Here is a 27,904-nt window from a genome sequence, read left to right as displayed (position 1 = left end):
GAAGACCCTGGAGGCAGAACTGCTGTTTATGTGGCAAGACACTGGTTTAGCTCCAAACTGCCCAAGTGAGGCTGGGAGATCTCAGCTCTGTTCCTGCTAACAGGCCCAGCACACACCGTGACACAGATCTTTGCACAAGTGAGGCTCAGAACCACATGAAACCAAACAAGTGTGGGGGCGGGGTGACTGTGCCCCCTCAAGTGCCATCACCGACAAGCCAGCATGGGAGAGCAAGCAGAGCAACTGCTCGAGACCCCTGACAAGCTGGTGGCACAGCTTGCGACAGGGCATGAATTTACTCTTCAAAAACACACCAACACAACCATCCATTCTGCAGAGATAGAAGAGCATCTTGGCTACCGCAGACCCCCGTAGATGTGGGCCTGTGGAGACGCATCCTCACCAGACCTATGCGATTTGAGAACCACTAGCACATGGCCCAGAACACACTGGCTTGTTGGTTTTCGTCGCTGGCTTATTTATTGATCAGCGTCTTGAGGGAGCGTGTGAGCGTGCTCATGACAGTGGCAACCGTGGCTGACTGGCGGGCGAGCTGCTCCACCGTCTGCTGGTGGCTCAGCGTTCTGGCTGTGGACTCCTCCGCAGCCTTCAGGAGGAAGGTGTAGTTTCTCACCACTTCCTCCACCTTTGTGAGCAGCTCTTGGCGCTGGGACTCCGAGCGCACGACGTACACCAGCCTCACAAATGTCTCGATGAGACTGCTTAGCACCTGGAAGCTGCTTGTGATGGCAGAGAGCATGTGGGTAGGACTCTTGTCGACAGCTGCCACGCGGCGGCAGGATGCCCGAAACTCCTTGAACTTGAGGGCGAGCTCTTTCTTGTACTCGGCCAGCTGGGAGATGTAAGGTTTGCAGTCCTGGACGTCGGGGCTCACCACGCACTGCCTCAAGATGGTCAGGAGCTCATTGGTGTCCAGCTGCACTTGCAGAAACCCATTGGGAAAGCTGTAGGCATGGCCTCGAAGGGTGTTGATCTTTGCCAAGCTCCCCTCAAAAGTGGAGGTCCTTAAATCTATTTCCTGGGTCTGACTGTCACTGGGACTGCTGCAGGCTGTTGCATCGAGGACCTGAAGAGTCCTGCTCATGACTGGGACCATCTGGTTGTCCAGCTTCATTCCCGGGAGTATCTGCATGGGGATGGAGTAGGACAGCTCATCCTTCTCGCTCCCATCATCTGCAACGTCACATTTCCTATAGTAGAAGCAGTACCGGATGGAGCAGCACTTCTCATCCTCCATGTCTTCATCCTGCAGCTCAGCAGGACTTGGATACATCTCCTCCTGGACAGAGAACACTGCTGAACCCTTCTGGTTCTTTTTCTCCTGTGCTATCTGGACGTAGGAGGGATCAGCCATTCCAGAGGCGTCCTGGATTTTGCTCTTCAGAACAGGACAAAGGATGCTGGGCTCAGGCTCTTTCTGGGGGCCTTTCTGCTTGGCTGTATAGATGTTCTGGTAGAAATCAGAGGACAGGGATGTCCTATCAGTCTTATCTATTTCACTGACACTGTAGCGACGCAAGAGCTTCCTGTAGTGCGGAGCACCCACGCACTCCCCCTGGGAAGTGCACGTTGTCAAACAGGACACGCCGTTCTCTGGATCTGACCGGTAGTCTCTGGACTCTAAACTTGTGGATCGTATCCGCTTGCCTTTGGAAGGGCTGCTCGTGCTTGTCAACCTCATGGCTTCTGCCAGCTTCTGCTCATCGGCAGCTTTATCCCTCCCTCGCCTCTCCAGTTCTGGCACGGCCAACTGGTTGGGGGGTGGCCTCACCCCCCTGCAAATCCTCTTGCAGTCGCAGCTGCGGCGTTGCTCCCTGGACATCCCCGGGACCTTTTGCACAGGACTGCTCCTGAGCTGGCAGCTGCAGCGCCCAGGGGCAGGGGGGTGCAGATACTCCTGTGGTGGGAGGTCACCTTTGCTCTTTGGCTTGAGCAGCTCTTCAAGGAATTCCAGCTCATACTGCTTCACCTTCTGCAGCTGGGCCTGCCGCTCGTCTGTCTCCTTCTTCAGCCGGGTCGGAAAAGTTGCGGAGAACAGGTTCCTCAACCTGAAGGGAGCTTTCGGAGCTTTGGGTTTAGCTGGCACATCAGCATCTTGTTGAGTCACCTCCAGGACTTTTTCTGCTTTTTTGGAAGGCACAGTGCTGATCTGCAGGCTCTCAGATCTGGACACCAGCTGGATTGGCCCTTTGGGTTCCTCACTGGTGGTCCTGAAAGTGCTACCAGGTGATGGAGAGTGTGGATTGCTGCTCTCAGCTTTTAAATTTTTGGATGAACATTCCTGTTGCATTTTCTGTCCTTGGTTTGAAGGAGCTGTGTGTTTCTGAAAAAGGGTTGTGCCTTCCCCACCTGCCTTCTGACTTGGCTCTCCGCTTGCGGCTTTTCCTGGAGCATCTTTACTCACTTTCTGCTGGTAGCTTTTAGAGGCAAAAGTCTTACCAGGTGTCATTTCCTCACCTGCTGAGGTGAGGTGGAAAGCTTCAGCCTTACTGCCATGAGCTTCCTTAGGACTTGGAGAAACTTCACAGTGTTGCTGCGGGGAGAGTTGCTGCTGCTGCTGCTGACAGTTGCATAATGTCTCTCCAGTCTGTGGACCTCCTTTAAGTTTCAGAGGCTTGCTGCTGGCTGTTGTACAGCTGCTGGTACCATTCGTGTTCTTGTCTTCTTTTGAGGCCGTGACCACTTGGGGAGCTGAGCCTTTTGCATTTGCCACTTGCTGCAGAGCAGCTGAAATGATAGCTGGAGTTTCACCACTTTTTTGATCCAGGACAAGCTTGGAGCTTGGTTGGACCTCTTTGGGGATCTTCTCTTGTAGATCCTGTGCCTGCTCCCTGCTCAGGGCTGCTGTGGCGTGCAAAGATACCTCAAAAGCAGCTTTTGTGTGGCCTTTGCATTCAGAGCCTGGCACGGGAGCCCCCCTGTTCTGCTCAGGAAGCTGGGGGGTCAGCACTGGCTGGACAGCCAAGGTGTAGCTCCGCTCAGCATGCTGCTGCTGCTCCTGTTTGCTCTTGCAGTTGGTAAGGCTGCGGCTTTGGTGAGGGAAAGCTGGCTTCAGTGAAGGGCTCGGCTCCTGGCGGCCAAGGGGGCAGGGGGAGGTGAGCACAGCCTGGGCAGCACAGCTCTGGATTCGGAAAGGCAAGTCCTTTCTGGCCAGGAGATTTTCTTTGTTGATATGTTGAGCGAGGAAGTAGGCTGCATTCTGGTGCTGCTTCATAGCAGAGACCATCTCCGAGACATCAGTTAGCTCTGAAGAGTTGGTTTCATGGCCAGAATCCAAGGATGACTCAGGGGTGATGGCAGCCAGGACAATAAGACCTGAGGAGGGACACAAAGAAAACCCCACGACAACACTCACACCACACTGCTACGTGGAGGAGAGGGGAAACCATGCAGCAAGAGGGTCCCAGGAATGCAGGACACGGCGTCCCGTCAGAGAAACTTTAGTGTCTTCCTGCAACTAAGAGTTAATGTTTTAAGAGAGATCACTTCTCAGCACTGAGCTGGCTTGCTAGTTCAATTCAGCAAGAGCTCTTGGCCCAGGAAAAGGTCCTGGGAAGCTTTCCAGTGTTAGTGATAGCAGAGCTTGTCTGGAGCAAGAAGGAAAATCAGGGAGCAGCTACTCTGCCATAGTGAGTAGGGCAACCAATGCGGGGAGAGGGACCAAGGACTGTGCTGCCAGCAGGCTGGTCCCAGAGACACCCATCTGGCAGCAGGTTTGCCCTGGGAAGGGCTCACATGCTGCAGAACCTGGGTGGAAAGCTGCAGAGACTGAGAGCCAAAAGCGCCAGCTGAGTGGGGTCACAGCAGGGAGGAACTGATGCTTAGTTTTAACCAGCAGCTGCTCCACAATCACATACAGGATGGGAGAAGGAGACTAAAGGGAAGGATGTACCATAGGAAAGAAAGGCTACAGGGAAGAAAGAAAGTCACAGCCACTGAAATACCTGCGGTCTGCTGTGGTGGGGGATGTGTACAATCCTCTGAAGCAGCCAGAGCTTCCAGCGCCTGCAGGGTAGACACCAGGGCATCGTCCAGCTCTTGGGCATGGTCTCGGACAGTCCGCGGTTGCACGTTGTCTATCAGCGTGACAGGGATCTCATCGTAGAGGATGCCACAGAGGTGCCGGCCCTGCTCCTGGCTCTGGGCATTCGCCCGGCGCTTGGGGTCGTCTTCGTCCGAGCTGTTGTCTCGGAAGCCGGGAGGGGGGGCGGCGATGGCGGGGAGCAGGGATGTTGTCTCGTCTTCTTCCTCATCGCTCCCGGGAGGGGGAAGCGACATCAAGTCCACCATATTGTCCCGGGTGCTGCCGGGCTTGCCGCCCTTGCACGAGGCCAGCCGGCTCTTGATCTTGGCTTGGCAGGACTCGCAGTAGAAGTGCCAGGTGTCGCTCCGCAGGTGGGTGTCTATGGTGTGCGCCCTGGCCCTGCTCGCGTGCCTGTCTCGGTCAAGGCCATCCGGGTCGTACTCGTTCCCTGCCCCGTTGTAGCCTTGGCCAGAGCTTTTGGAAGTGGGGTCAGATTTGGTCCTGGGACGACTTTCCTCCAAAAAAATCAGGTTTTCATTGATATCCGTCTTGCTCTCTCTTTCCTTCTTCTGCTCTCGCATGTGCAGATAGCAAAAGCTGATGAGCTCCGAGTCCGAAGCCCTGGCAGCTGGAGACCCGTCTGCTCTGGCGCCGGCGGCAGAGCCACCCACCAACCCGCTCTCTTTCTTTCCCGTGGCAGGCCGGTGCAGGTTGTGTGCGTTGATGTAATCTAAACCAAAACCACAACAGGCACATCAGCAGCAGCACGTGGGAGATGGAAAGACAGCACGGGGAGGCTCCTGCTCGCCCTGGAGAAGCATCCGTGTGCTCTGTGTCCTCGAGCCCTCAGACTGCAGCGGGCCACACGTGTTCCCTGTGGCACAGCCAGGCCGCGCGGATGGTCTTTTGAAAAACCACCTTCTGCAACCCGCTGGGCCTGTCTGCCAGTAATGAGTGTGGGAAGAAATGTCCTGCACACGCAGCTCATAGAATAGTTTAGGTTGGAAGGTATCTTTAAAGGTTATCTAGTCCAACCCCCAGCCCCAATCTGGGCTGGGCTCCATACACCTCAGTTACCTGGGAAAACGTCTTCTTTCTGCCTGGCTGACAGCCCTGAAAGAGCCCTGCGCTGTTAAGCACTTCGCTGCTACAACCTCCCATTGCTCCCTTGTGCCAGGCAAGCGGCTGGAATATTGCTTGAAGTTCTGGCCAGTGGTCCAGCCCTCAGGAGGGGCATCTGTCTGCATTACAGGTTGAATTGTGCAGCTGTGCTGAGAATGGCTGCCAGGGGGATCCAGGCTCCATCTTACTGAGTGTAAATTAAATCAAATAATTCCTAATTAAATTCATTAGCTCAACAAATTGGACAATTTGTCTCCCCAAACACACATTTGTGTTATAGTGTTCATCACCTGCAATGCTAAAAACCCAATCAAAACAATCTCTCTCATTTATGGACACGCCGGTACTCAGAAATGACAGCTGTGTGAGGGAACACAAGGCTCCCATGGCTGGGGACGTGTGTTCAGTGCTGGGCTGCGGTGGGGCAGCATGGACCAAAGCAGAAGCTTCCCAAAGCCAGGCAGCTCCGATGGGTCATGCCCTGCTTAGACAGCCTCGCTGGCTGCCCGTGCTGAGCCGGGGTCTGTTGCTGAATGTGGCCAAAACTCTAAAATCCACAACCCAGCTGCTGGATGCTCTGAGGGAGAAGGTCCTGACAAAGAGGCAAGAGCGCAGCCAAGAGCATGGAGCTCCTTGGCTGGCGATGGTTGCTGGTGGGAGCGGGGCAAGGATCTGGCACATGGCTCTGCAGGGACATGTGGAAAGATGGATCTAACTGACAGCACCCGGGCAGAGCGTGCAGTTCTAAAATTGTCTGCTGTTCAGCAGGAGGTCTTAATGGGCCTTGGGGAAGATGGATGTGCTTCTCATTGAGGCAAAAAGCATGGGCCAGGGCTTGATTCTGCATTCTACAAGATCCTGGCACAGCCTGCCTGCAGCCCGGAAAGTCAAGCCTGGGCTAACTTGATTCATCCCAGTGAGGCTTTCTTATCGTTCCTGCAGAGATGTGCTAATGATCAGCAGTCCCGCTCCCTGTGATCCACCCGGCTCCTGACAGCTCAGCCTGCAGACCTAGCAAGACCAGAACTGTGAGCAGACTTTGTTTTCTCAATACACACTAAATTCACTGCTCTGAAGGACTCCTGAGCAGCTGGGCTGAGTGTACTGGGTCTGCACGGAAACTGTTCTGCTACATTGGTCAGATTTTCATTGCACCACTAAGGACAGACCAGGCCATTGAGACAGGGGCTCGCTCTTTCACACAAAGACCATGGATCCATTGCTCCATCACTGTCCTGCCCACACCATGACTTCTCCTCACACTCCCTCCAGCCCCCTGCAGAGTGACATTGGTTTCAAGAGACTGTCAAGAAAAGGGCGAGATCTTCTGCCCCTTTTGGCGTTGGTTTGGACTGTGGCCAAAAAGCAAAATCTCTCCAAGGATAAATCCTCACTATTATCACTGTTGCAAGAGTGCGGAAAAGCACCGCTCGCACATGCTGAGACACCCCCTGAATGACCAGCAACTGTGGGCACTGCCAGCATCCCTTTGAGCCCTTGGGGATGTTCTGGGATGCTCTCCGCTTCCTACCTCATTCTTCTGACTCCCCACAGCCCTGTGCCCCATGTGTCCCTGTAGCCCATCTCAGGGTGACCTGACTCAGGGAAGGACCACTCTGATGATAGCCAGTCAAGCTAGAAACACCCTTCACTTATATCCAAATGTGACTAAATGTGTTTCTGTAGGGCACCCAGAGCAGAGAGCACAGTGACAGTTGTCAGTAAGGTGAAGAAACGAAAGGAAACCATGCACTTATACTTACGCCAACATCACCTTCCAGGTCTTTCCCTGGATTCACTGAGGTCGCCGCAGATGCTTTCCTGATGCCTCTTGTGAATCTGTCCTCCCACATGTGCTAAGTCCGTGTCCTTAGACCTCAGAGGCACCGAGTCCTCTCCCAATGGCCCTATGAGTTCTCGGCACTCCTCCCACCTCCCCCAGCTAATCCCATCTTGAGGAGGCTGTTTTGACACTCTCCCAGCTAAACTGAAAACTTGTCACAGCTCTCTGGAGCTGCAGTGTCACGCGGGAGGTCTAGGGGCCACCTCCCAGAGTCAGCTGGGTTGGTGTCCTGCCCATCTCTAGACACTGATCCTATATTTCCGCATACAAAATGTACTCGATGTGAACACCCCCATGGAACAACCAAATGTAGCTCATGGCTGGTTCTTGTTTGAAATCACTCTTGAGAATCATCCATCATTTTGAGGGTGACTGACACCTGCAATCCATCCTCAAGGCACAGAGCACCGGTGCCTGGTGGGACAGAACCCGCGTTTAGCTGTTCTGGTCTCCTGAATGCCCAGATCTGCTCCCTGCATCTGGCTGGGCACCTGAACAGCCGGGACACCAAAGTTTCCCTCCTGATTTAGGAAATCAGTGGGGCAGCTGTGCTTGCAGAGCTGCCCATGCAGCGCACACCCCGTGGATGAAGGCAGCAGTGCCTGTGGGCAGCAGGAGTGCGGTCCCTGGCTGAGTCCATACGCTCATGTTGCTCTCTGGAGCCAGGATGCCGGCCAAGGAGCGTGTGCTGCATCCCTGCGGCAATGCACAGGCTGTTCTGTGAGGACCCAGCGTTTAGCTGGCAGCATTACAGGTCTTTGCAAATGGCACCTCCTGGATCTGCTCGAGGAGCTGCCAGGACAACGCTTGCAGTGAGTGTTTAGGGCCCAAGCTGACACTGCAAACAGAGCTTATCCAAAATGAGGACTTGTCTCCCTGCTCCCTCTTTTCTGGTTATAAAGGGGGCTACTGGTTCTGCAGAGGGGAGATGCCAGAGGAGCCCTTCTCCTTTTTAATGCTGCAGAGCTCTGGGTGGAGGGAGGAGAAGGAGGAGGGAGGCTGGGGAGGGTCTCACACAGAAAGCAGAGGCTGAAACGTACCTGCCTTGATAATCTGAGGCGGGGGCGGCTGGCTGGGGGCTCTGGAGAATATCATCTTCTTGGAGTCCACCAGGAGCCGGCAGTAGCCTGCAATCAGGCAGGCGAAGTTGGTGGCTTCAGGCCACTCCATCAGCAGCACCAGCGGCTGGAAGGCAAGAGGGGCAAAGCGCATGAGGGCCACGTGCCTCAGCCGACGTGGACCAGGGCTCCAAGGGGGTTGTGCTGGGCCCTTGCACTGGTGTAACTGGTGAGCTGGTTGGCATTTTTAGCACCCGCACAGGAAAAAACAGCCAGGTGCACATCCTTGCTCCAGGTCACCCAACAGACTCGTTCTGCACAAGAAAGCGCCTTGGTGCAGTTCCTGCTCGCCAGTCCTCCAAGGATGGTGAAGGAGGGGGAGCCCTGCAGGGCACGGGCTGTGCGTGGCAGGGCCCCCCCATGCAACTGGCTCCTGCTGCCACAACCCCTGTTTCATTGTATTGCCCTCCCATAACTAAGACATCTGCTTCCAGCAAGATGCAGAAGGGGGAAAAACCCATTATGGGCTCCACCAGCCACCACTCTGAGCCTGTGTCAGCACCACTCAAGGTGACACCCATGAGATGGAGAAAAAATTGACAGTGCCTTCAATAAAGTTATTGCATGGCAGCTCTAGCCCTCATCCACCCCTTGCACAAAGCACAAGCACCTCAAGGACCTTTGCACCCAGGTACAGGGCTTATCTGAGGCAACAGAGGGATGTTTAACCACTGCTGTTGCTCAGGGTCTTGCATGCTCACAGTGCTGCAGGACTCAGAAGAACTTGTTTACCATATCCAGGGCAAATGAAGCCTGTTTTAAAAATCACTTTAAGCCTACGCAGTGTGAAAAGCATTACAGCTATTTTGGTTTTCTTGTTTTATAACCACAGGAGGTTCTTGGTACCCACTGGCCAGTTCTGTGCTCTGCTCATCACTTGCTTTTTTAAGCCACCAAGCCAGCTCTGGCGAAGGAAGACCCAGCCTTACAGCACATCCCACTCTGGAGCATACAATGCAATACATCTGGGTGTGAAGCCATCAGCCCTTGGCATCACATGTGGCTCTGCCCAAAACACACCAGACCCTGGCAGGGGCCGATTCCTCCCGGGGCCAGGGTAAAGAAGTTCCTTCCTTGGATGCTGTGCAGGAAAAGAAATAACCTGACAAGCAAACATGCTTTGCTGAGAGGCCCTGCCCCTGCCCGCTTGACAAGGCTCTTTTTGCATCATAGAAAATAAACCCGAGATGACAGAGATCAAAGGGAAAGTATCAATGTAGAAAGAAAGGAGAGAAGAGATTCTCCACGTAGCCCGAAGGAGGCAGGAACGTGTCATTTCAGGTGAGGGGCGTGACACCAGCTCCAGTCTGGATATAAGTGATGGAAAGGATGATGAAAAGGTGATGAAACGAAATCGTGTGTTCCAGTTCTGCCATATGAAGCATCCTTAAAACAAGTGCCTTCTACATAGGGCTAAGCCTTCTTGGGTTTTTCAAGCCATCTGTTGAATAAAGAGACATTTGCACATTTTCCCCCCTCTGCTATGCCGCAGCGAGGGTTTGCATGCTAGCAACAAGAAAGGGAGAAAACGCCAAGGGGAGGGAGGCAATGGCTGACGAGTGCCCATTAGCAGAAGATTAAATGAAGAGGCCAAGGCAGGCTGAGAATTCCCTTTCAAAAAGAAAACTAGGGGAATAGTTTCCACTGTGTAACCACTTAACTCCTGGGGACACCATGGCTGGGTGACACAGAGTCATGGACTGTCTCTGCCTCCCTGTTAGCGCTTGTCGTTCAGCCTGCGGGGCAGTCCCTGTGCCCCCAGCTGGGTACCAGCACTGGCCCTCTGTCTTTGCTCAGATACCTCTGCTTCAGGATGCTCCCAGAGATGGGACTGTAGGTTCTTGCTGGCAAGAAGCAGCCTCTGGATCAATCCTCCTGAAGGCAGACAGGACTGAGACACAACCACCCCGAATGGTGTTTCTTGCCTACAAATAAAACACATGGAACATGCCAAGATGCCACAAGCTCCCTGCCAGGTCTCCAAGCAAGCCCAGCATCCAGAATGGCTTCCAGCAGCCAGTGTGTGGCATTCTGGGGTTAACCATAACACTTTACTCTGAAAAAGAGCATCATGGCTTAGTGAGGAGTCTTAACAATTACTCTCACATCGTGGCAAGCAAGTGGTGTGAGAGCTCTTCTCTAACTGTTGAGCATTCAAATATTGTTACTAGGGATTAAATCACTTCAGGGGCAGCTTCGAGGCTTCCACCCTGCTGCCCCATCTCCCTGAATGTAGCCAACAGATCTGAAAGTGATTTGTGGGGTCAAGAGGCAATGAGGCAACACGATCGCAGCAGTCTTGTTTCCTTGGGAAACCAGGCTACAAAGAGGAGGTGTCAGGGATGGCAGCTAAGGGAGGTGTTATTTTTAGACATCAGCAGTGCTGGTCACCCTGTTCCACGCAGGCAAAGCAAATGAGATCTCATGGAGGCCACCGGGCACAGGCGAGCTGAGCAAACATTGGAGGTTTTTAATGCAGCGGTTAAGAAAGTCAAATAATGTTGCTAAGGGGTTTAGGCAGTAAATTCAGGGCAGCATTGCAGGGAGCTGCTCTAAGTAACAACAACACAGGACTGTAACCTGTGCTTTGGGCTTCCTTGTGATACCCGTGTCTTGCAGCGAGCAGGACTGACCTCCTTTGCTTTGGGAACCTCCTGCAAGGAGCAGCGAGTGCTCGTGCCCGTGGTCAGCACTGGCCTGGGCCCCAAGGGGCTGGGGTTCCTGCAACATCCCTACCTCTCTCTGCCGTTTTTATAACTCACTGCTCAACCTCAGCCAGAGTTGACAAAAAGGCAGCAACCTGAAAGAGTGTGAATCTTCATTTTCCTAAACCTGGCAGCACGATAGAGCAGAGAGACTTCTGTGAGCAGCTGGAAGGCACGGAAGGATGCAGCAGGAGCAAAACCGGTGTCATTCCTCTAAGACCTACTGCCCACCCCATCGGTTCCTCTTTCCCAGCTGTTAATCAGGACGTGGTGTTAATCACCGATGGAAAACAAGCTATTGAGTGACCTTCCAGGTGATCCCCTCACCACAACTCATGCGGACCAGCCCATCCTCTTCCTCCACCTCACCCGCACGTTCTCGCTGCAGTAGCTGCAGAAACTCATACCTCGCTGGTTTTACACAGAAACAAACTTACTGGGATAATCCCACTGCTCTAAAAATGCCAAACATCAGATTCCCAGAGGGCTGCACAGGTAAAGGTTCATCTCTGACTTGTAATATGCCAACATGAAAAGCAGCAAATTTTAAAGAGAATGCTCATTCTACATCTAATGCATAATAGCAGCCTGAAATTATTGATGTTTTGATCTTTCACTCATACCGGTTTTCTAGATTTTTCTAGTCCTAATGAGAAAAATGACATTTTTTCACTTAAAAGTTTCCTCCTTGGCAATCAATCTCTCTGGAAAGTAAACCAAAATACATTTATACTGAATATAAGAGAAGAGATTTCCATTAGCTTATTAAGGATATAGTGCCTTTTCTATTATGCTCTGCCTTTAAATCAAACCTTGATGTCCTTCTGGAGAATATTCTCTTGTTCAGACAAAGGTGAAGGCTTCATAGAGGAAAGTCTGGAAGGAATTTTATGGCCATGGTTATGCTGCAGGATCTTAAGAGTCCTTATATTTAAATTATGATCTGATCTGTGCATGCTATAACCCTTAAGCTTATATGCATTTCCTTTTAATCTCCCTCCTTTATCATGTACTTTGAGTCTCACCCTGCTTCCTTTAATGTAGTACAGTAGAAAGGTGGGAAATGAATTTACATAATTTATGTTCCCTGGTTTACTTGAGGTGCACTTCTAAGCTTGTATTTAATAATACAGGCTTCCAGGCCTAACGAGACAGCAGTCAATTTTTCACGCGTACACTGACCTTTCTTTCCCTCCCTTTAAGCATTATTAACTCAGCTCTATCAATACCAGGCTGCTTGTGATTAGGATCATTATTTCCCATTTGTTGATCGATAAATCTCCTGCCTTTGTTAGCAGCAGCCCTTCAGGTTTCTGCAGCGGCACCTCCGTCCTGAGGATCTGAGGAACCATCTCCCATGGCTGCAGACATGGAGGTGTCTCCTCATCTCCACCGCCGTGGTGCTGTTGTGTCCTGGGAAAGGCACAGACAGGTCCAGCCAACACCTTCCCATCACACCACAGCTGCCACCCTGGCTGACATCCGTCTCCCCCCTCGCTGCTATTCAAATGGCTTGTGCTCTTCCCTGGGGGATTTCTAATAACCAGAGCCTGCCGGTGCTTTTGGCATCCTCCACGTTTCCTATTTGTTGGAGCAAGTTCTTAGGAATCCCAAGGTTGCAGCACCATCCGGCTGCGCTCAGGTCCACAGCGCGGGATGCCCAAGTTCTGCTTGTTTTTTTTTTTTTTTAAATGAGCAAAACAAATTTGGCTCGGCAGGCTTGGAAACTCATCCTCTCCATATGTTGTCTGTCTCATGTTTCTGGCTGGCTCCTGTCCTGGGTGCCCGTGGGCAGCGCTATGGGTGACACCAGAGCTAGCACCACATGCTGGTACCTGCTTTGCTTTACATCCCACTACAAAGGCTCTGCAAGGGGGAAACTGCGTCCCAGGTGCTGAGCCAAGGGAAATCTTGATCCCTCCCTCTCTACTGTGAGATGACAGTGTTTCAGAGTGGCTTAATGCAAATAAAGATGACTTCAGCTTAGGGAGCTAGAGCCTTCAGGTCCCTCATCCCTCCAAAGCCTTGCTCCTTGTGTAGGAGAAATCCGACGGGCTTCAGTCATTGCTTGCATGAGTGGCAGCAATGCCAGCCTCGCAGTTTGATGGGGCTGTCCACCATTTGCAGCTTAAAATTTGGCAAACACACACGTACGGCACCAACCTCGGCACCCACCGCGCGTCCCTGTCCCGCGGGGCTCGGGAAGCCAGCGAGATGGAGAGGCAGCCGTCGGGCAGGACCTGGCCCCTCCCATGGCAGAGGAACAGGCTGCACCCCAGCCATGCATGGCAGCTTTTTATTTCCATGGCAAGCTGGAAGCACATCGGGGCCCCGGGGACGCTGACATCGACAGCCAGATTCCAGGCACAGCAGCAGCCGGGACCTTTCTGAATTAATTTTTCCTTCTTTGTTTTCCTCTGTCGAGTCTTGATCTCGGCTAAAGTGCCAGCTGGCTGCAGGCCCCGCCGGGAGACATGAAGTCAATTACTCCGATGCCTTTGATTGAATTGTACTTGGTGAGGGGCCAGCTGCCCTGCAGCCCAGCGTGGGGACGAGGCGCAGCCTGGGACAGATCCTGTTACATTGCAGAAACTTGCCCCTCAAGCATTCCTCTTTCATTCCCATTCAGAAAGCTTCGGAAGATTTTTTTGCCAGTGTCAACACTGTTAATAATAAAAAGTCCAGTGGCATGTAGTTGTGTAAATCAGAAAGGTGAAATGCTCCATTTGAAAAGGCATTTTGGTTAAGAAAATAAACCCCTTTCCTTCTGGAGTAGCTGTGGAGCTGCATAGCCAGGGGTGCAGCCTGGCGGAGCTGGATGGCAGGAGCTGCTCTGATCCGGGGAGCAGCCCCGGCTGTGGCGCAGGAGATGCTGACACGGCCTTTCCCAGGATGCTGGGAGGTAGAAGAGGACTCTGCAGTCCTGCGCTGGGGAGGAGGGGGGTGCATGCCTGGAAGCCCAAATCTGAGCTGGCTCAGGGGCATTGGCCACAATCAAATGCTGGTCCCAGCACCGCTGGGCAGCTGGAGGGCGAAGCCCCCAGGAGGTGCAAGGCTGCATCCCCCAGACCACCGAGACAATCTGCATTTAATGCAGAAAGATCACAGGAGACACCATGCACCACCACCCCGTCCCCAGCAAATCTATGAGCTCCAGAATCAATGCTCAAACACCAGGAAGCCTGGAGTGCAGGAGGAAGAGTGGAGAAGTGACAGCCTCAGCAAAGAAAGGACTTTTCCAGGTGGGAATGACCACACAATCCTGCAAAATGTTTGCACCGGTGCAGCACGGCTGAGGAAGCACCGTCCTGCCCCCAGCTCCGTGCTGTGAACTTTCTCAGTATTTCCAAGCAAACCTGCCCCGCTCCCTCCATTGCTGTCAAGGCAAAACCTGCTCCTGTCCTCCCAGCAGCTCCCTTGGACACTGCAGGGAATAAAAATCCTTCTTTGACCCAGGAGCAGTGGCCTGGAGGTTTTTGCTCCTCTGCAATGAGGTTGCTCATCTCCTCTACAAGGGGTCCTGCCAGCATTCTCCCCCCACTTGCCACCCTCACAGTGGCAAAGAGCTAAAGAAAGCAAAGCAGAGGCACCAGCCCTGGGTCTGTATCAAAAATGCACTGTTTTGCACAGAAACTGAAGCCCAGGATGGAAAAGCTCCAAAACAAACCGACTAAATACCCAGTGAACAATTTATAAGACAAACACTGCTTCTCTTCCTCCTGAACTAAATGCAAATTGTTTACAATCTCCTCAAGTCTGCTTGTTACCTGAAAATCTTCCCCAGCTCCTTCCTGGCAGGTATGTCTGGGCTGCGGTTGCAGGCAAACAGCAGATAAGGACGTTTGGGGTGGTTGGCGTGTGCAGACCTCCCGGCCGATGGCTGCTCCATGACCTGACCCCCTCATTTTAACCCTTAGGATCAACTACACGACATCAATAAACCTGGAACTTAGAAATTCAAAATGGCTTTTCTGCACAAATCCCTGAACCGTCACCGAACATCTGACGTTTCCACAGTAACCCAGCGAGCAGCTGCGATGGGCTGGCAACACCTCACCCGCTCAGGGTGGCTCATCCGCATCCCCGCTGTTACCTGGGGAATGCACCGGAGCTGCCCCAGCACCAGCATCCCACACCGGGCATCACGCTGCGATGGCCCCAGGGGGACACCCCCATCTGCTCTGCGATCCGCAGGTCTCCGACAGGCTTTGGGGGAGATACGGATTGAACGCAGGTCTCCAGAGCAGTCAGGACACTACTTCAAGCACAACCCTCTAATGGTTTATGACTCAACAGCGGAAGCAGATTTATTTGCAACCCAGGGCTGTAGCCAGTGACACGTTCAGTGCAATAGAATAATTGCAGGGAGCAGATTAGCACTGCGAGGTAATGATCTTTTTGCCTGCTTTTCTTAGCCTGCCTCATCCATCGCTGTCCTGAGAAAGATTAGCATATGCCTCATTTTGGAGCAGACATTCTGGCTTTAAAACCCAGCCCTTTAGATAACGGTTAAATGAAGACAGATAACAGCAGCCTCTGCGCTGGCAGGGTGCTGCTGAGATTCACAAATGGGATGCTCACTCCGCTCCAGGCAGGCAGAGGGGCTTTCGGTGGCTGCAGGCAGCTGCCTGGAACGTCTCAGGGAGATAAAGCTGCCGTGCATGCGTATGTGCTTGCAGAACACTGTATGTGAGCTGCCTTTTCTCCAGCAATGGGGAGGCTGGATAGAGGGAGCGCAGCAGAAAGTCTGCTTCTCCAGCAGGAAAGGGCTGGTGGTGTCAGGCAGCTAATTACTGCTGCAGAGCAGGGCTGTAGGGGAGCTGCACTGCAGGAGCTGTGGAGAAGCCTCGTGGGAATTGCCACCTAATTTATAGCAGCTGGACATCAGGATCCCCTCAGCCTCCAGCCAATCTGCCACTCCTGTGGCCAGTCTCAGCCACGCACCGGTGGGGACGGCTGCTCTCCCAGTGCCAGGGAGGGGGATGCAGCACCAGAGGGGCCTGTGCACCCCACTGTGAGCTCAATGTGCTGCCGGGGCCGAGTGGGGCCATGGGGAGCAGACCTGATGCTGCACATCCCCCTGTGTGGTGCTTGTAGCCGGCGAGATGGCCACAGAGCAACGTGGCAGCAAGAACACGCTCTGAGCGCCCGCAGTGAGCGATGAGCAGTCAGTCATGGGGTTCTAACCAGCCTATTATTAATGTATTAATATTGTGATTTATACACACATACCCAAGGGGCGTAGGCACCAAGAGAACCATGCGCTCATGGTGCAGACGACAGCCCTTGGTTATACCGGCGCTGTAAGCAGCAAGGAAGAGACCCGGTGGGTCTCTAGGCAGCCAGAGCGGCTGGGCAGGGAGGGCTTCCAGCTGCCCCAGCTGCAGGAGGGGAGGTTTGGGGGTTTTGAAGGGTAGGGACAGGCACAGCAGGATAGCAGAACTTCACCTGGGCAACAACTGACCTCGGTGAGAAGAAGAGGGGATATTACAGATATTACAGGTGACCTAATACCCACTGAATTACAAATGCAAGAAAAGGGCTTCACTGCTGAGGCTGTTGGAGGCAACAGCTGAAGCGGAGGGGATGAGGATGAGTGTGGCTCTGGCAGAGGCTACTGGGGTGTAACTGCAGTTCAGCAGAGCTACTTGACCAGGCACAGAGGCAGCAGGAAAACAGACGTGGGGGGATTAATGAGCCTGGTGGGAGGAAGTGCTAAAATCCACCAGGAGAGGAGGCAGCAGGAGAATCCTAAACAAATCTACCATGGTTACATCTGCGAAGCTACGGCTGAAATACAGAGCACAAGGAAGGGGCTGCAGAGAGGGCTGAGGCTTAGATACCTCGCAGGAGATGAGGAAATGTGGAGGCAGCCCGCAAAGCTGCTCAACTTCATCAGCCTCAGGGGAAAGAGGATGAATGCGGGGTCAGCAAAACTAACCTACGGCCAAAGGCTCAGAGGGCTTGTGCAGATACACCCTGTCTCTTCTGCAGCATTTCTGTGGCCCACAGTGGTCACAGATCCACTGTGCCTCATGGCATGAGGCAGCCTGTGCCAAGCACAGCTCCTGTCTAATTTAGCCCAAACTCAATCCTAACTCTGGTCTGTTGAATTCAAGGTGGGAGGAGAGTTTGAGGCTTGGCATTTATCTGTCAGATTTGCGGCCTCTCAGCTCTGTTCTTCCCCATGGGGCAGGGAAGAGCTGGGCATGGGGAGGCAGTGAAACTGAGGATGCCCTGGGGCAGGCACACAGCTCTCTGCCAGTGACTCTGACAGAGACATGTCCTAGCTTATTAAAAACTTGAGCAAAGCCCAGTGGAAGTTCTCCTTAGGATCTTGTGGCTGCTGGACCAGACACTAAAGAAGTCGCTAAACCTCTTACTGTATCGCTGACAGTCCTTCTGAAGGGTTTGGGACACAAGAGAAACAGGAGACTGTGAGGGTGAGGTGGGGTGGTGGGGCCAGACCATGGGGTTCCACTGCCAGAACTAGCACTGCACCACGCAACAACTAGCAGGATGGTAAAAGCACAGGGCCCAGAAGGGCACGTACGCCAAGGAGCGGTAACACTGCTCCGTGGGCTGAAGGGGAGGATAACAGAGGCAGCTGGCAAGACACCCAGGGGGTGTGTTACTGGAGCCAGTGACACTCATGCCCAGGGATGCCCAGCGATCTCTTCTCTCTCTCTGAGCCTGACGCTCCTCGTCCCATCATTTTGAGTTCATTCCACCATCCTGCATGCCTTGACAAGTTCCACAAGCGCTACTAACGCACAAAACCCCACCAGTACCTGCATCCATCCCAGGTGTGGCCATGGCCTGCTCCTCTCCAGCCCCGAGCAGAGGCAATGTCCTGCCTCCTGTGTCACCCCCATCTGCCCCAAGGACCCTGCTCCAACCGCTGGGCAGGTGTTTGGGCTACGGCCAGAACGCCACCACGCCTGCACCACGCACCCTTGGTGTCAGTCCCTGCCTCCATGGTACGTGGACCCAGAGAGGGAGGGGAGACACCACAGACCAGGTGCCCTGTGACCGCAATGTGAAAGGGGCTTTTGAATCCCTGGAAATCTCCAAGCAGATGCTCCAACATGCAAACTTGTGTCCTGAACCCCTTAAAGGCAAGCACTGAACCCTCATCCACAGCTTCCACACCAGCCCCTGTCCTCAATGCCTACCTTGGCATCCAGGATGCTTGTCTCCACCCGGGCCACCCCCTGGTTCTCCCTGAACAGCTGGATCTTGCTGACCTTGCTGAACTCTGACAGCACCGTGGTGAGGTTGGTCTTCAGGTCGATGACGTGGCTGATGCCGTGCCGGGGTCCCACCAGAAGCGTGGTGGCCGGCTGCTTCTCATCCTGGTAGCACGAGCACATGGAGAGAGGCAGATGGAGAGGGGTGAATAAAAGCACCCTGGGGCTGTACCTGGCTCTCTCCATGGAGCCCAGTCTCCACCAGGTCCCAGATGAGTTTTGCAGAGCAGCAGGTGAAGCTGGTGCCATGAATTCCCCTCCCTGGGCCTCCCTGCAGAGCTGGGAACGGTGTGCAGGCTGCCAAGTCTATTTAAAAATAAAGCTCTGAACTGACTGTCCACATGAAATATTCAGGCCTGTTAGTGTCAGTACAGAAAAGTAAGAGCATGTTACAAATCTGTCTGATCTGACATTGCCTCTGAGAGGAGGTAGCAGAAGAGGGAGTGAATGCATTTTAGAAAAGAAGACACATTAAAGCCTTGACTGAAAATCGAGATCTTTCTTGCTCTGGTCTGCCCATCACCAGTGCTTCCAGCCAGATTTGGAGGGGAAGAGGAGCTGGGCAGACCAGTGAAGAGAATAAGGGAATACTTTTCACCACTTACACATGGTTCAACTCCTAGGCTGGCTCAGAGTCATTGCTTTGGGGTTGGAGATGAAAAAAAAGGCAGAGCACCCACAGCAGAGTGAGTTAGGGAATCCAGGGGAGTGCGGAGACCTTGGGCGGGGGAAAAGGGAAGGGTGGCAGAGAAGTGACACTTGCATGGAGACCCCTGGATGGGAGAGTAGAGCAAGAGGGACAGGGAGGTGAGCCAGGGAGTGGGGAGCCTTAGTGGCTTCACTGTTCTCCTGTTTGGCTTGGTGGTTTTCCTTCTGCCATGGAGAAAGTGAGGTAGCTTGGGTGAGGGGTAGAGATGCCTCTTCTGATGCAGATGAGGGAGGAGCAGACCGTGGCAGCGGCAGCTTCCTGAGAGCTGCCGAGCAGTGGTTGAGCTGGAACACTGCTGATGGAGATGGTAAGGCCAGCCGGGCTATTCCGTGTGGGCAAACAGGGAAAGCGATGGCCTTTGCCAATGGTGACCTTCCTTTGAGAAGGATGGCAGGATGCTGCCAGGGCAGGACTCAGCTATAAGCACTGAAAACTACTGAAACTGCTGAAACTACTCCTACTTCATTGAACAAATCACCTCCTTGCCCAAAAGGCTGGCAAGAACCAAGCCAAGCCTGGCCCCGCAGAGCAGATCTGACCCACTGTCAGCAGAGGCTCTAAAGGCTTTTTTGGGTGGGCTTGGACCCCAGCAGGGCAGAACAAGAGACTGAGGGAAGTAATTTCTGTGGAAGCCACATCTCCCTTGGCTCTCCTGCTCCAGCACACGCTCAGGACCACCACCAAGCACCTCCCAGCCCACCCTGAATTACTGTACCAGTCCCACTGTGTTGAAGAGGACCCCAGCAAAGGTGGGCAGCTCGTTCAGGATCCTCAGGTATTGCAGCTTTGCCTGGGCCGTGGAGACCTGACAAAATACATCACATGGGTGATCACCACCAGCACAACGGGGGATAAACACCGGAGGCCGGCGCAAACTCGGGAGCTCCCAAGCAGGGGTATGCAGTGTGTTGGCGAGCAGCTTGGAGCATGGGCTGTGCTGGCAGTGAGCCCGGGGGCTTGACATGGAATGGAGGGGGTCTCTGCTCCTCTGCTGTCCTGGGCAGATGCTGGGACATGACTCAAAGCAGATGTACAGATGCAGAAACCCATCTGCTTGATGTATAACCCTACCAGAGGATGCATAATCCCCCCCAGAGATGTTTAACCCTCTGGGGGATATATAAACCTCCCCCTGGCCTTGGGGAGCTCTGATTGCTCAGCAGCCTCCTCCAGAGCTTTCCAAACCCAGAAGCAGAGATAATGATAAACACAGGCTTAACTGATGTGTGCCGCTTCAGCCAAGCCGAGAGCTGGCTCTCGGCTGATCTCACCCCACTGATCATCACTGCAGTCCCCAAAATCCAGATCAGCTCTCAGAAGTGGATTCAGGAGAGAAAGCAGCTGCCTGGCTGTCACTCTGGGATTTGTCTCCCATTCAAGGGGACTTAAGCATCAGTAACAGGATTCCCTGAGCAGCCGGGGACAACAGGATGGCCGGGGCGGGGAGCACGCTGCCACCCCACCAGCCCTGAGTTGTGGCTGTGCAGATTAGGCTCACCTTGGTGCCGCCGGGCTGGTTCTGATGGGCTTTGAGCTGCAGCGAGAGGGATTTCCGAAGGCTCTTCTCTTTGATGAGCTGCAGGAGCGATGGGGGCAGGAAGGGCTCCAGGCCCCATTCCTTCCTATGGGGAGGGGGGAAGCCTGTCTGAGCCCCAGGCCAGAGACCCCGCCGATGGGAGGAGAGGACCAGAAACCAGGGATGCTGCCCGGGAGCATCCTCTTGCCATCAGAGGGAGCCAGAGCCGCACCAGCACCACCTTGGTAGCTCAGCTAGAGCAGTGGCAGCCCCCAGCCTGGGTCCCCAAGGGGATGGGATCCCCAGTTGGTGTCACAGCCACCAGCACCAGGCTGGGGAATGCAGCAGTGCCTGGCTCTGCAGCTGAGCCCAGCTGCCACTTGCCTTTGTGTAAGGTTAAAGGATGCTGGGCAAATCCCCAAACTTCTTTTGGGGTCCTCCTGGGGTGCCATCTCCCCACTTCTGGCAAGGCCAGCCTGCACAGATGGACTCCGTATGGATTTAAGAGCCACAGGAGGGCTGACCCAGAGCCACGCGGCTTGGGGACGGGCTGAGATTACGCAGCCACAGTGCCACCTTCTCGCCTTGGATGCTAGGAGGAAAATCAGCCTGGGTTCCCATGGAAATGATCCTGGGCTTGCAGCAAATATCCTCGCCAGCCCTGGCAAGGCTCCCACAAGTGTCCGGATGTCACATGCAGGGGTCTTGCACAGCCCTGTAACAGGACCAGGGGCTGCATGTCACTGCTGCCAAACCCATGAGCCACCAGACGGCTCCAAGGGAGGTCCCAGGGCATCTCATGCTCAGCATCCCAAAACGCTACTGGGAGCAGCCCAGTTATGCAGGGGCTGCGAGCAGGAGCACAGGGAGGGGACACAGAGGAGGACAGCGCAGCAGCATGGGGAGAGGGATGACTCACTCCACGTTCTTGAGGGAGACCTTCTGGCTGGGGCGGGTGGCTGAGACAGTGATGTAGATGTGGAGGGCGGCCAGTCCCAGCAGCATCTCTGGCTTGGGGTCCGTGCCAAAGCGCTCTCTGATCACATCGTTGCGGCTCTGCAGGAGGGAGGAGAGGTGTCCTCAGGCAGCCACGGGGACAGGGCCCCCACCGAGGTGTGCGTCCACAGGGCCCAGCATGGGGGGCCCATTGTGGGCCATGAACACCATCAGCTCCCAGTTCCTAGGGGTGAGTCCCCTACCTGGATGTACAGGTACTCGAACGCTGCGGGATCCCGGCGCAGCAGCTCCACTGGGTCCTTGGGGAAGAAGCTCACACGAAAGAGGCATCTCATGCCATGGTAGTGTGTCCTCTGCACAACCTGTGGCAGGACCAGAGGGGAGCAGTGAGCCCAGGAGCTGTGTATGATTGCCTGCAGGGCAGGAGACCCCCTCTCTTCTCCCCTGGGCTGGGATTTGATTTTTTTCCTCCATGCACCACCCGATCCTTTCATCCTGGGAACAGCCCAGCCTCCCTCAGTGTGACAGCTTTGCCTGGTGCTGCAGGGGTTTATGCCACCAAGGCTAATGCTTCCTCTACGATCCCTGTTTTGTCCCTGTTGCCACACAGTGCCAGCTCCCTGGCTCTCCAGGACAGGCCAAGGATGTTCGGGAACACTGCCTGCAGCTGCCCAGGCTGGAGCACAGAGCATCTTCACAGTGCTGTCAGGGAGGGATGGGTACAACCCTGCTCCTCTCCCTCTTTGGCCACCCTTTGCACCCCTGAGCCTGGAGACCATTCCAGAAGCAAGGAGAGGCCACGCCACACCACGGCACAACCCCAGCCAAGCCCCACACTGGTGGCAGAAGAGCCCTCCTGTGCCCCAGCCACTGGCGGTGACCGTCCCAGTGCCCTCCCGCACCCAGCAGCTTACGTGGGCCAGCGGCTGCTTGTCCTGGAGCAGCAGGAACCGGTGGCTCTGCTCCGGGCTGGAATACTCCAGGACGAGGGCAAAGTGCTCGATGTGCCTCAGGGACAGGCGGTCCTGCAACGTCACCATCACGTCCTGCAAATGCCACGGACAGGCTTGGGTGAGAGGCACTGGCTCCCTCCCAGGGTGGGAGCTGGCACCCCCTGAGACCCCACTCCCCTGGCACCAGCACGGGATGAGGCCCCACAGCACTGAGAGGGGCCATGGGTTGGTACCCAGCCATTGCTGGGTGAAGTGACCTCCCAGCAGGAGGTGACCGGCAGAAGCATCCACTCTGCCTGGAGGGCAGGCTCACGGCAAGGAGAAAAGTTCGGAGTGGGAGAAAGACGACAAAAACCCACCCCTGCCAGCTGCAAAGCGTGTTGCCGGGGAGGAGAAGGGGATATCCATCATGCGGTGGCAGTTCGCAGCCAGCCAGCGCTGCTGCGGCGTTTGTGCAAGGAAGCAGGAGACAAGGAAAAATGGAGCGGGTAGATGGGAGGCGAGCAGTGTCATGGTGCCATGGGGGTTGCGGAGGGGCCCACCTTCACAGTGGTTCGGCCGTCGAACGTGAAGGATTTGATCTGCCCGTTCTCCAGGAAAACCTTCAACACATTGGGAATGAGGAGGAGAGCTTCTTTCTTCAACATGTCCTGGCACATGGGGCCAGCAACAGGGGAAGCGAGGAGGATGAGGGGCACGGAGAGACGGAGGGAGGGTGGAGAGAGAGAATGAGTGTCAGTGATGGAGCAGTTACGGTATCCTCCACTTCTCAGTGCTTATGCGCTAAGAGGAATATAAAATCCAGCGTTTCTGTTGAGCCATCGAGAAGCGCAGAGATGGAGTGGTTCAGAGCTCCTGACAGATTCACCTCCCCAGCTCCCAGCAGCTGGAACGGAACATCCCGCTCCACCCAGCACGTCCCAGAGCCGTACCCGTGCCCGGCAGCCTGTCCCGCTGCCCAGCGGGCGCTCCAGAGGGGACGCGATGGCCGGGGTGGCTCAGAGCCAATGCCCCTTTCCTAACCCGTAACCCAAGCTCACCTCAACCTTCACATGCCCCATGCAAGAAGTTGGGTGAAGGCTGATTTTATTTAGCAAGAAGCGTTTTGACCAGATAATTACTTAATTGATTTTGCTTAAAAATAGAATTTGCTAAAAGCACTTTATAGGCCTTATTTTACTTTTTTTTTTTTTTTTTGAATGCTGCTTAATAAAACGTTTCTGGAATTAAGAGATAATAGTACTGGGCTCGAAAGTTACTGCGGCAAAACAGCTTCTACTGCCACGCAGCAGTGCCCTGGTCACCTGCCCCATGCACAGGTGCTCCTGCGAAGTCTTTGGCACCGGCTTGGAACCCACAGCCCTTCCTGAGGGCAGGCACTGGCACTGCCTGGGTGTCAGCCTTGGGTACCCATGGGACTCGGGTAGGATCAGTCTCCAAGGACAGTTTCTGGGCCCCATCCAGACAGAGGGACGTGGGAGGACCATGGCATGTCCCCCCAGCACTGACCCAGGGGCATCTGCCTTATGGGGCTCCCTGGGCCAGGGGGCTGCTCCCCACTGTGGACCCCAAATCAGGGCGGAGGAGCCCTTCAGCCCCCGGCCACCTCCCACCCCACGGCCCTGGGGGTGCCTGAAGGGGGTGAATCACAGAGGAAGGCAGGGCAGGACTTACTGGGTCCGTCTCGCCGACTGTCACCTGCTCTGAAAATCGGACCTTCACTGGGTTGGACCTGAGTTTCGCCTTCTTGGCTGCGCTGATGAAAGCAGATTTGGGAGACTGGAAAGAGAGCACTGGGTAAATCACCTGCCTGACCCCGGAGCCATGGTGTGGGGAAAGCCAGACACAGGGCCCAGAGAAAGCTTCTCCAAAGCCAGCAGGATGATGGGGAGTGGGCAGCAAACCATGAGATGTGGTGGTGGAAAGTGAGTCCACTTTGTTGTGGTTATACAGTGTTGAAGGCAGGGCCAGAACGATGAGCAGCAGCTCCTGAAGCCACAGCAACACCCTGAGTGTGATAGAGCAGTACTACGTGGTGGCACCTCCTTCCCAGAGAGGAGGGGAGCACAGGGGAGCTCTCACACTTATCTCCTTCACCAACATCAAAAGGTTCAGTAAAGGAGAAATGATGCTGTGTCTGGCATTGACAGTTCAGTCTGCTCCAGTGCCACAGGTGCCGAGACTTAGTGCACTGTCACCAAGCCCCAGTGCACCGTCACCAAGCCCCAGCCGTGCTACTTGGGGTCTACAGCCTGGCACTCCATCCACCCAGGGACTCCATAGCCACGTGTCCCAGGACAGCAATGGCACGTCCCTCTCCACCACCTCTGGCATGATGGGGCCTTTAATCAGACACAACCTCAGCAAACTGCAGGGTTTGGGGATATTTTTCTTCCCTCTCTCCTGTGAGGAGGTCGTGACAAGGACATGGAGATGGCTGTGTGCCCACACTGACCCTGCAGGGCTGTGGCAGCTCTCAGACTCAACAGCTTGGAGGAGCCTTGGGGTGGTGGGACACCAGTACACCACCTCAGTTGAGCTGCCTGAGTGGTCCCCCAAGGCCACACCTCAGTCTCTCAAAGTGCTCTTAACCCCATTCTGGCTCCCGCAGGGGTGGTCGTGGCCCGCTGGTCTCACCTGGTGGGTGTGTAGGACCGTGAGGATGATGAAGTCCTTGGCCTTCCTGTGACAGAAAGGAGAAATTCAGGTGGACAGGACTGCATGGTGGTGCACCTCAACACGTGCGTTTGGCTATTGAGAGAGCACACCCCACCCTCCCCAGCCCGATGGTGGCTGGGACCTTGGTGGCCTCCTTGGGGTGGTTGGTAATATAGCTGTGGGTGCTCTCCCAGTGCTGCCCAACCCTTGGCCAGCCAGGAATGGGTATGGCACTTGCTCCAAGGCACTCCTGCTCAGGTTGAGGCTTCACCATGCCACCAGTGACCACTGGTGACAGTGGAGCCTGGGGGATATTCATCAACACTGAAAGGCTATCATTGGGGCATAAAGGGGCCTGACATGACCCGCCCCCTCCGCAGAGGTGATGAGGGATGAGTGTTGTCCTCACCTGATGAGCTCGATGAATCTCTCTCTGGGGGCTTCACTCACATCCTCATCATTGATGGCCAAGATCTGGTCTCCTGGCAGGAGTTTATCCTCAGAGGGGCCACCTGCCGGGACAGAGGGTCAGGGCCAGCCCAGGCACCTCAGGTCTGTGGAATGGAGGGGAAGCAGGAGGGTCCCGAGCACCCCCAAAGTGCTTGCCTGTGTATGTGGCTGTGGAGGGCACCCTGCAGACCCACTGGAGGGGACAGGAGAGGACAGGAGCCCAGGGATGGGTCCCACCAGGGGAAGGTGCCGCTGTGCTTCCTGGCACCCTGCGGTCGTGTCCAGGGACCCCCACCACCCGCCCTACCTGCTGCCACCGAGCGCACCACCACTGGCCTCTCACTGCCGGCCACGAAGCCGAATCCGTAGCAGGGGTGGCGCTGGACCGTCACCTGTCGGAGTGTGTCCGAAGGCAGCTGCCCACATTCCATATCATCGCCACTGCGCTCCTCCGGCATCACATGGCTGCGCTGCGGGGCGGAGGGGCAGGCTGTGATGCACCCACCACGGCAGCCCTCCCCGCTCGCCCCAAGCCCTGTGTCACCTCATGCCTTCTGCAGGGATTTTAGTTGTGCTTATAAATATCTCAAGGGTGGGTGTCAAGAGGATGGACCAGACTCTTTTCAGCGGTGCCCAATGATAGGATGAGGGGCAATGGGCACAGATTGAAACACAGGAGGTTCCATCTGAATATGAGAAATGTCTTTACTTTGAGGCTGCCAGAGCACTGGAACAGGCTGCCCAGAGAGGTGGTGGAGTCTCCTTCTCTGGAGATACCCAAAACCCACCTGGACACCTTCCTGTGTGATCTGCTCTGGGTGAACCTGTAGGTGGGTTGGACTGGATGATCTTTAGAAGTCCCTTCCAACCCCAACTATTCTGTAATTCTGTGACCTGGAGGGCAGCCCCACTCCACCTGCATCGCTGCTGAGACATCCACAGCCCCAAACCATCCTCCCTTGCAGAGTGGTGCTGCTCAGTGCCTGTCCTTGCCAGAGCCCCAGAAGCTCAGGCAGGGGGACATTCATGGAGATACCCCCCATAGGTAAATCATGCTATTATGTCCCAGCATCTCACTGTCCCAGCACCTCAGTTAGATGGGAGACCTGGGCGAGATAAAGTCCAGGTGGTGTGTCTCTGGCCATTACCCGAGGGATGCCACTGCCACGAGGTTCAGAGGAGATGGCAGCCCTGGCATGGCTGGAGAGCCATCTCTCTGCAGAGGTTCAAGAGGAAACTCAAGGGTTGGCTTTTTCATGTAACACATTGCACAATATCAGAGATAAGTGGGAACAAGTTCAGCTGGTCTAAAACCTGGGATTAAGGCAGGCTCGGCCATGGCTGCTGGCACTACAGCTGAGTCTCCCCTGCTGGCCACGGGACTCTTCAAAGCAGTGACAGCCAGAAGCGGGAAGTCTCACCCCAGGGCAAGGTCATGTCAAACCTGCCCTGGGCACCCCAGAGCGACACCAGCCATGGCTGCGTGCTGCTCGGCAGGGCTGCCAGCTGGGGAGCAGGCCCAGCACCATTGGGATGCTGACAGAGTGCAGCACGGACAGATGGCAACGTGCATGGCCACAACCAGAAAAAAACCCAAAGAAATGAACATGCTGTTGTTTCTGTGCTGCTCGTTGCCTGTTCCTGTCCAGACTATTTAGCCTGCTTAAAAAAGATCCTTCCCAACCTTTTGGCAACACATCAATTGCCCCATCTCTTATCAGTTAAGGATTTGACGCATCATCCACCTAATGCACGCTGTCTGCATTTCTGACACCCCCTGCTTGCGCCGCACGTTGGCACCGCTGCAGAGTGAAGAGGGATGGCACATGGGGCTGAAAGAGGACGGGAGCTTCTTGCAGCTCCTCACCAGCACATGTGCAACTTTGGGCTTGAGCACATTGCTGCCAGGAAAGCCAGCCCTGATCCCCAGGGGACCTGACATCCTCCAAGGGCACAGGGTCTGGCCCTGTCCTCGCTGCCTTGTCTTCTACAGGAATCAGGAGGGCTCTGAGCACTGGATGGCTCCGTCCAGCATCAGGGACGCAGGGCTGGCTGTGGGTGACCTGCGCTCTGTTAGGATGGGATGCCACCACTGCCAGGTCCACCCTGCCCCATCCCCGTGGCCACCCATGGCTTTCCCCTCCCTCATTCAGCAGCACATGGCTGGAGAAGCAAAACAACAAGACCCGGGGAAGGGAACTGCTGAGAAGCAGAAGGGTGAAGGCATCCCCTGGGGGACAGGGGCGTCCCACACATGTCAGCGGTCCTGGTGGGGTGCAGCACCCATGGGGTGCAGGGCTGGCTCCGTCGCCAGGAGAGCGCAGCTGCAGGGAAGCGCAGGCGAGACCGTCTCCCCTGCGACTGGCTACACGCCGCCTCATTAGCTGCTCTGCTACTCCCATGAGCATTTAAAAGAACAACAGCAACAACAAAAGATCACACGATTCAACCCAATTTTCTCAAATGAACATTATCCACAGCCATTGCCTGTGGCTGAAAAGGGGACTGAATGTAGCGCTGTGTCTCTACACGCCTGGTGTGCCTGGGGAGAATGCCTACTGTTTGCAGAGATGGAGCT

General features: G+C 55.0%; 1 protein-coding gene across 1 annotated transcript; it reads right to left on the bottom strand.

Annotated features, from left to right (window-relative positions):
* Window positions 1-475: 475 nt before the first annotated feature.
* Window positions 476-22,868, bottom strand: FRMPD3 (FERM and PDZ domain containing 3; the record flags this gene model as incomplete). Its single annotated transcript, XM_082061937.1, has 10 exons — window positions 22,761-22,868; window positions 22,180-22,311; window positions 21,508-21,627; window positions 21,228-21,364; window positions 20,291-20,414; window positions 19,508-19,597; window positions 18,009-18,188; window positions 8,051-8,195; window positions 3,966-4,775; window positions 476-3,336 (listed from the first exon to the last, which is right to left on the bottom strand). The coding sequence occupies exons 1-10, from the start codon at window positions 22,863-22,865 to the stop codon at window positions 476-478; spliced, it is 4,704 nt and encodes a 1,567-aa protein (XP_081918063.1). The 5' UTR covers window positions 22,866-22,868.
* Window positions 22,869-27,904: the final 5,036 nt, after the last annotated feature.

The sequence above is a fragment of the Streptopelia decaocto genome, assembly GCF_964273445.1.
Source record: "Streptopelia decaocto genome assembly, chromosome: 10".
In the NCBI taxonomy this organism is placed as follows: domain Eukaryota; kingdom Metazoa; phylum Chordata; class Aves; order Columbiformes; family Columbidae; genus Streptopelia; species Streptopelia decaocto.
The sequence above is the reverse complement of the archived record's forward strand: the minus strand, read 5'-3'. Positions and strand labels throughout refer to the sequence as shown.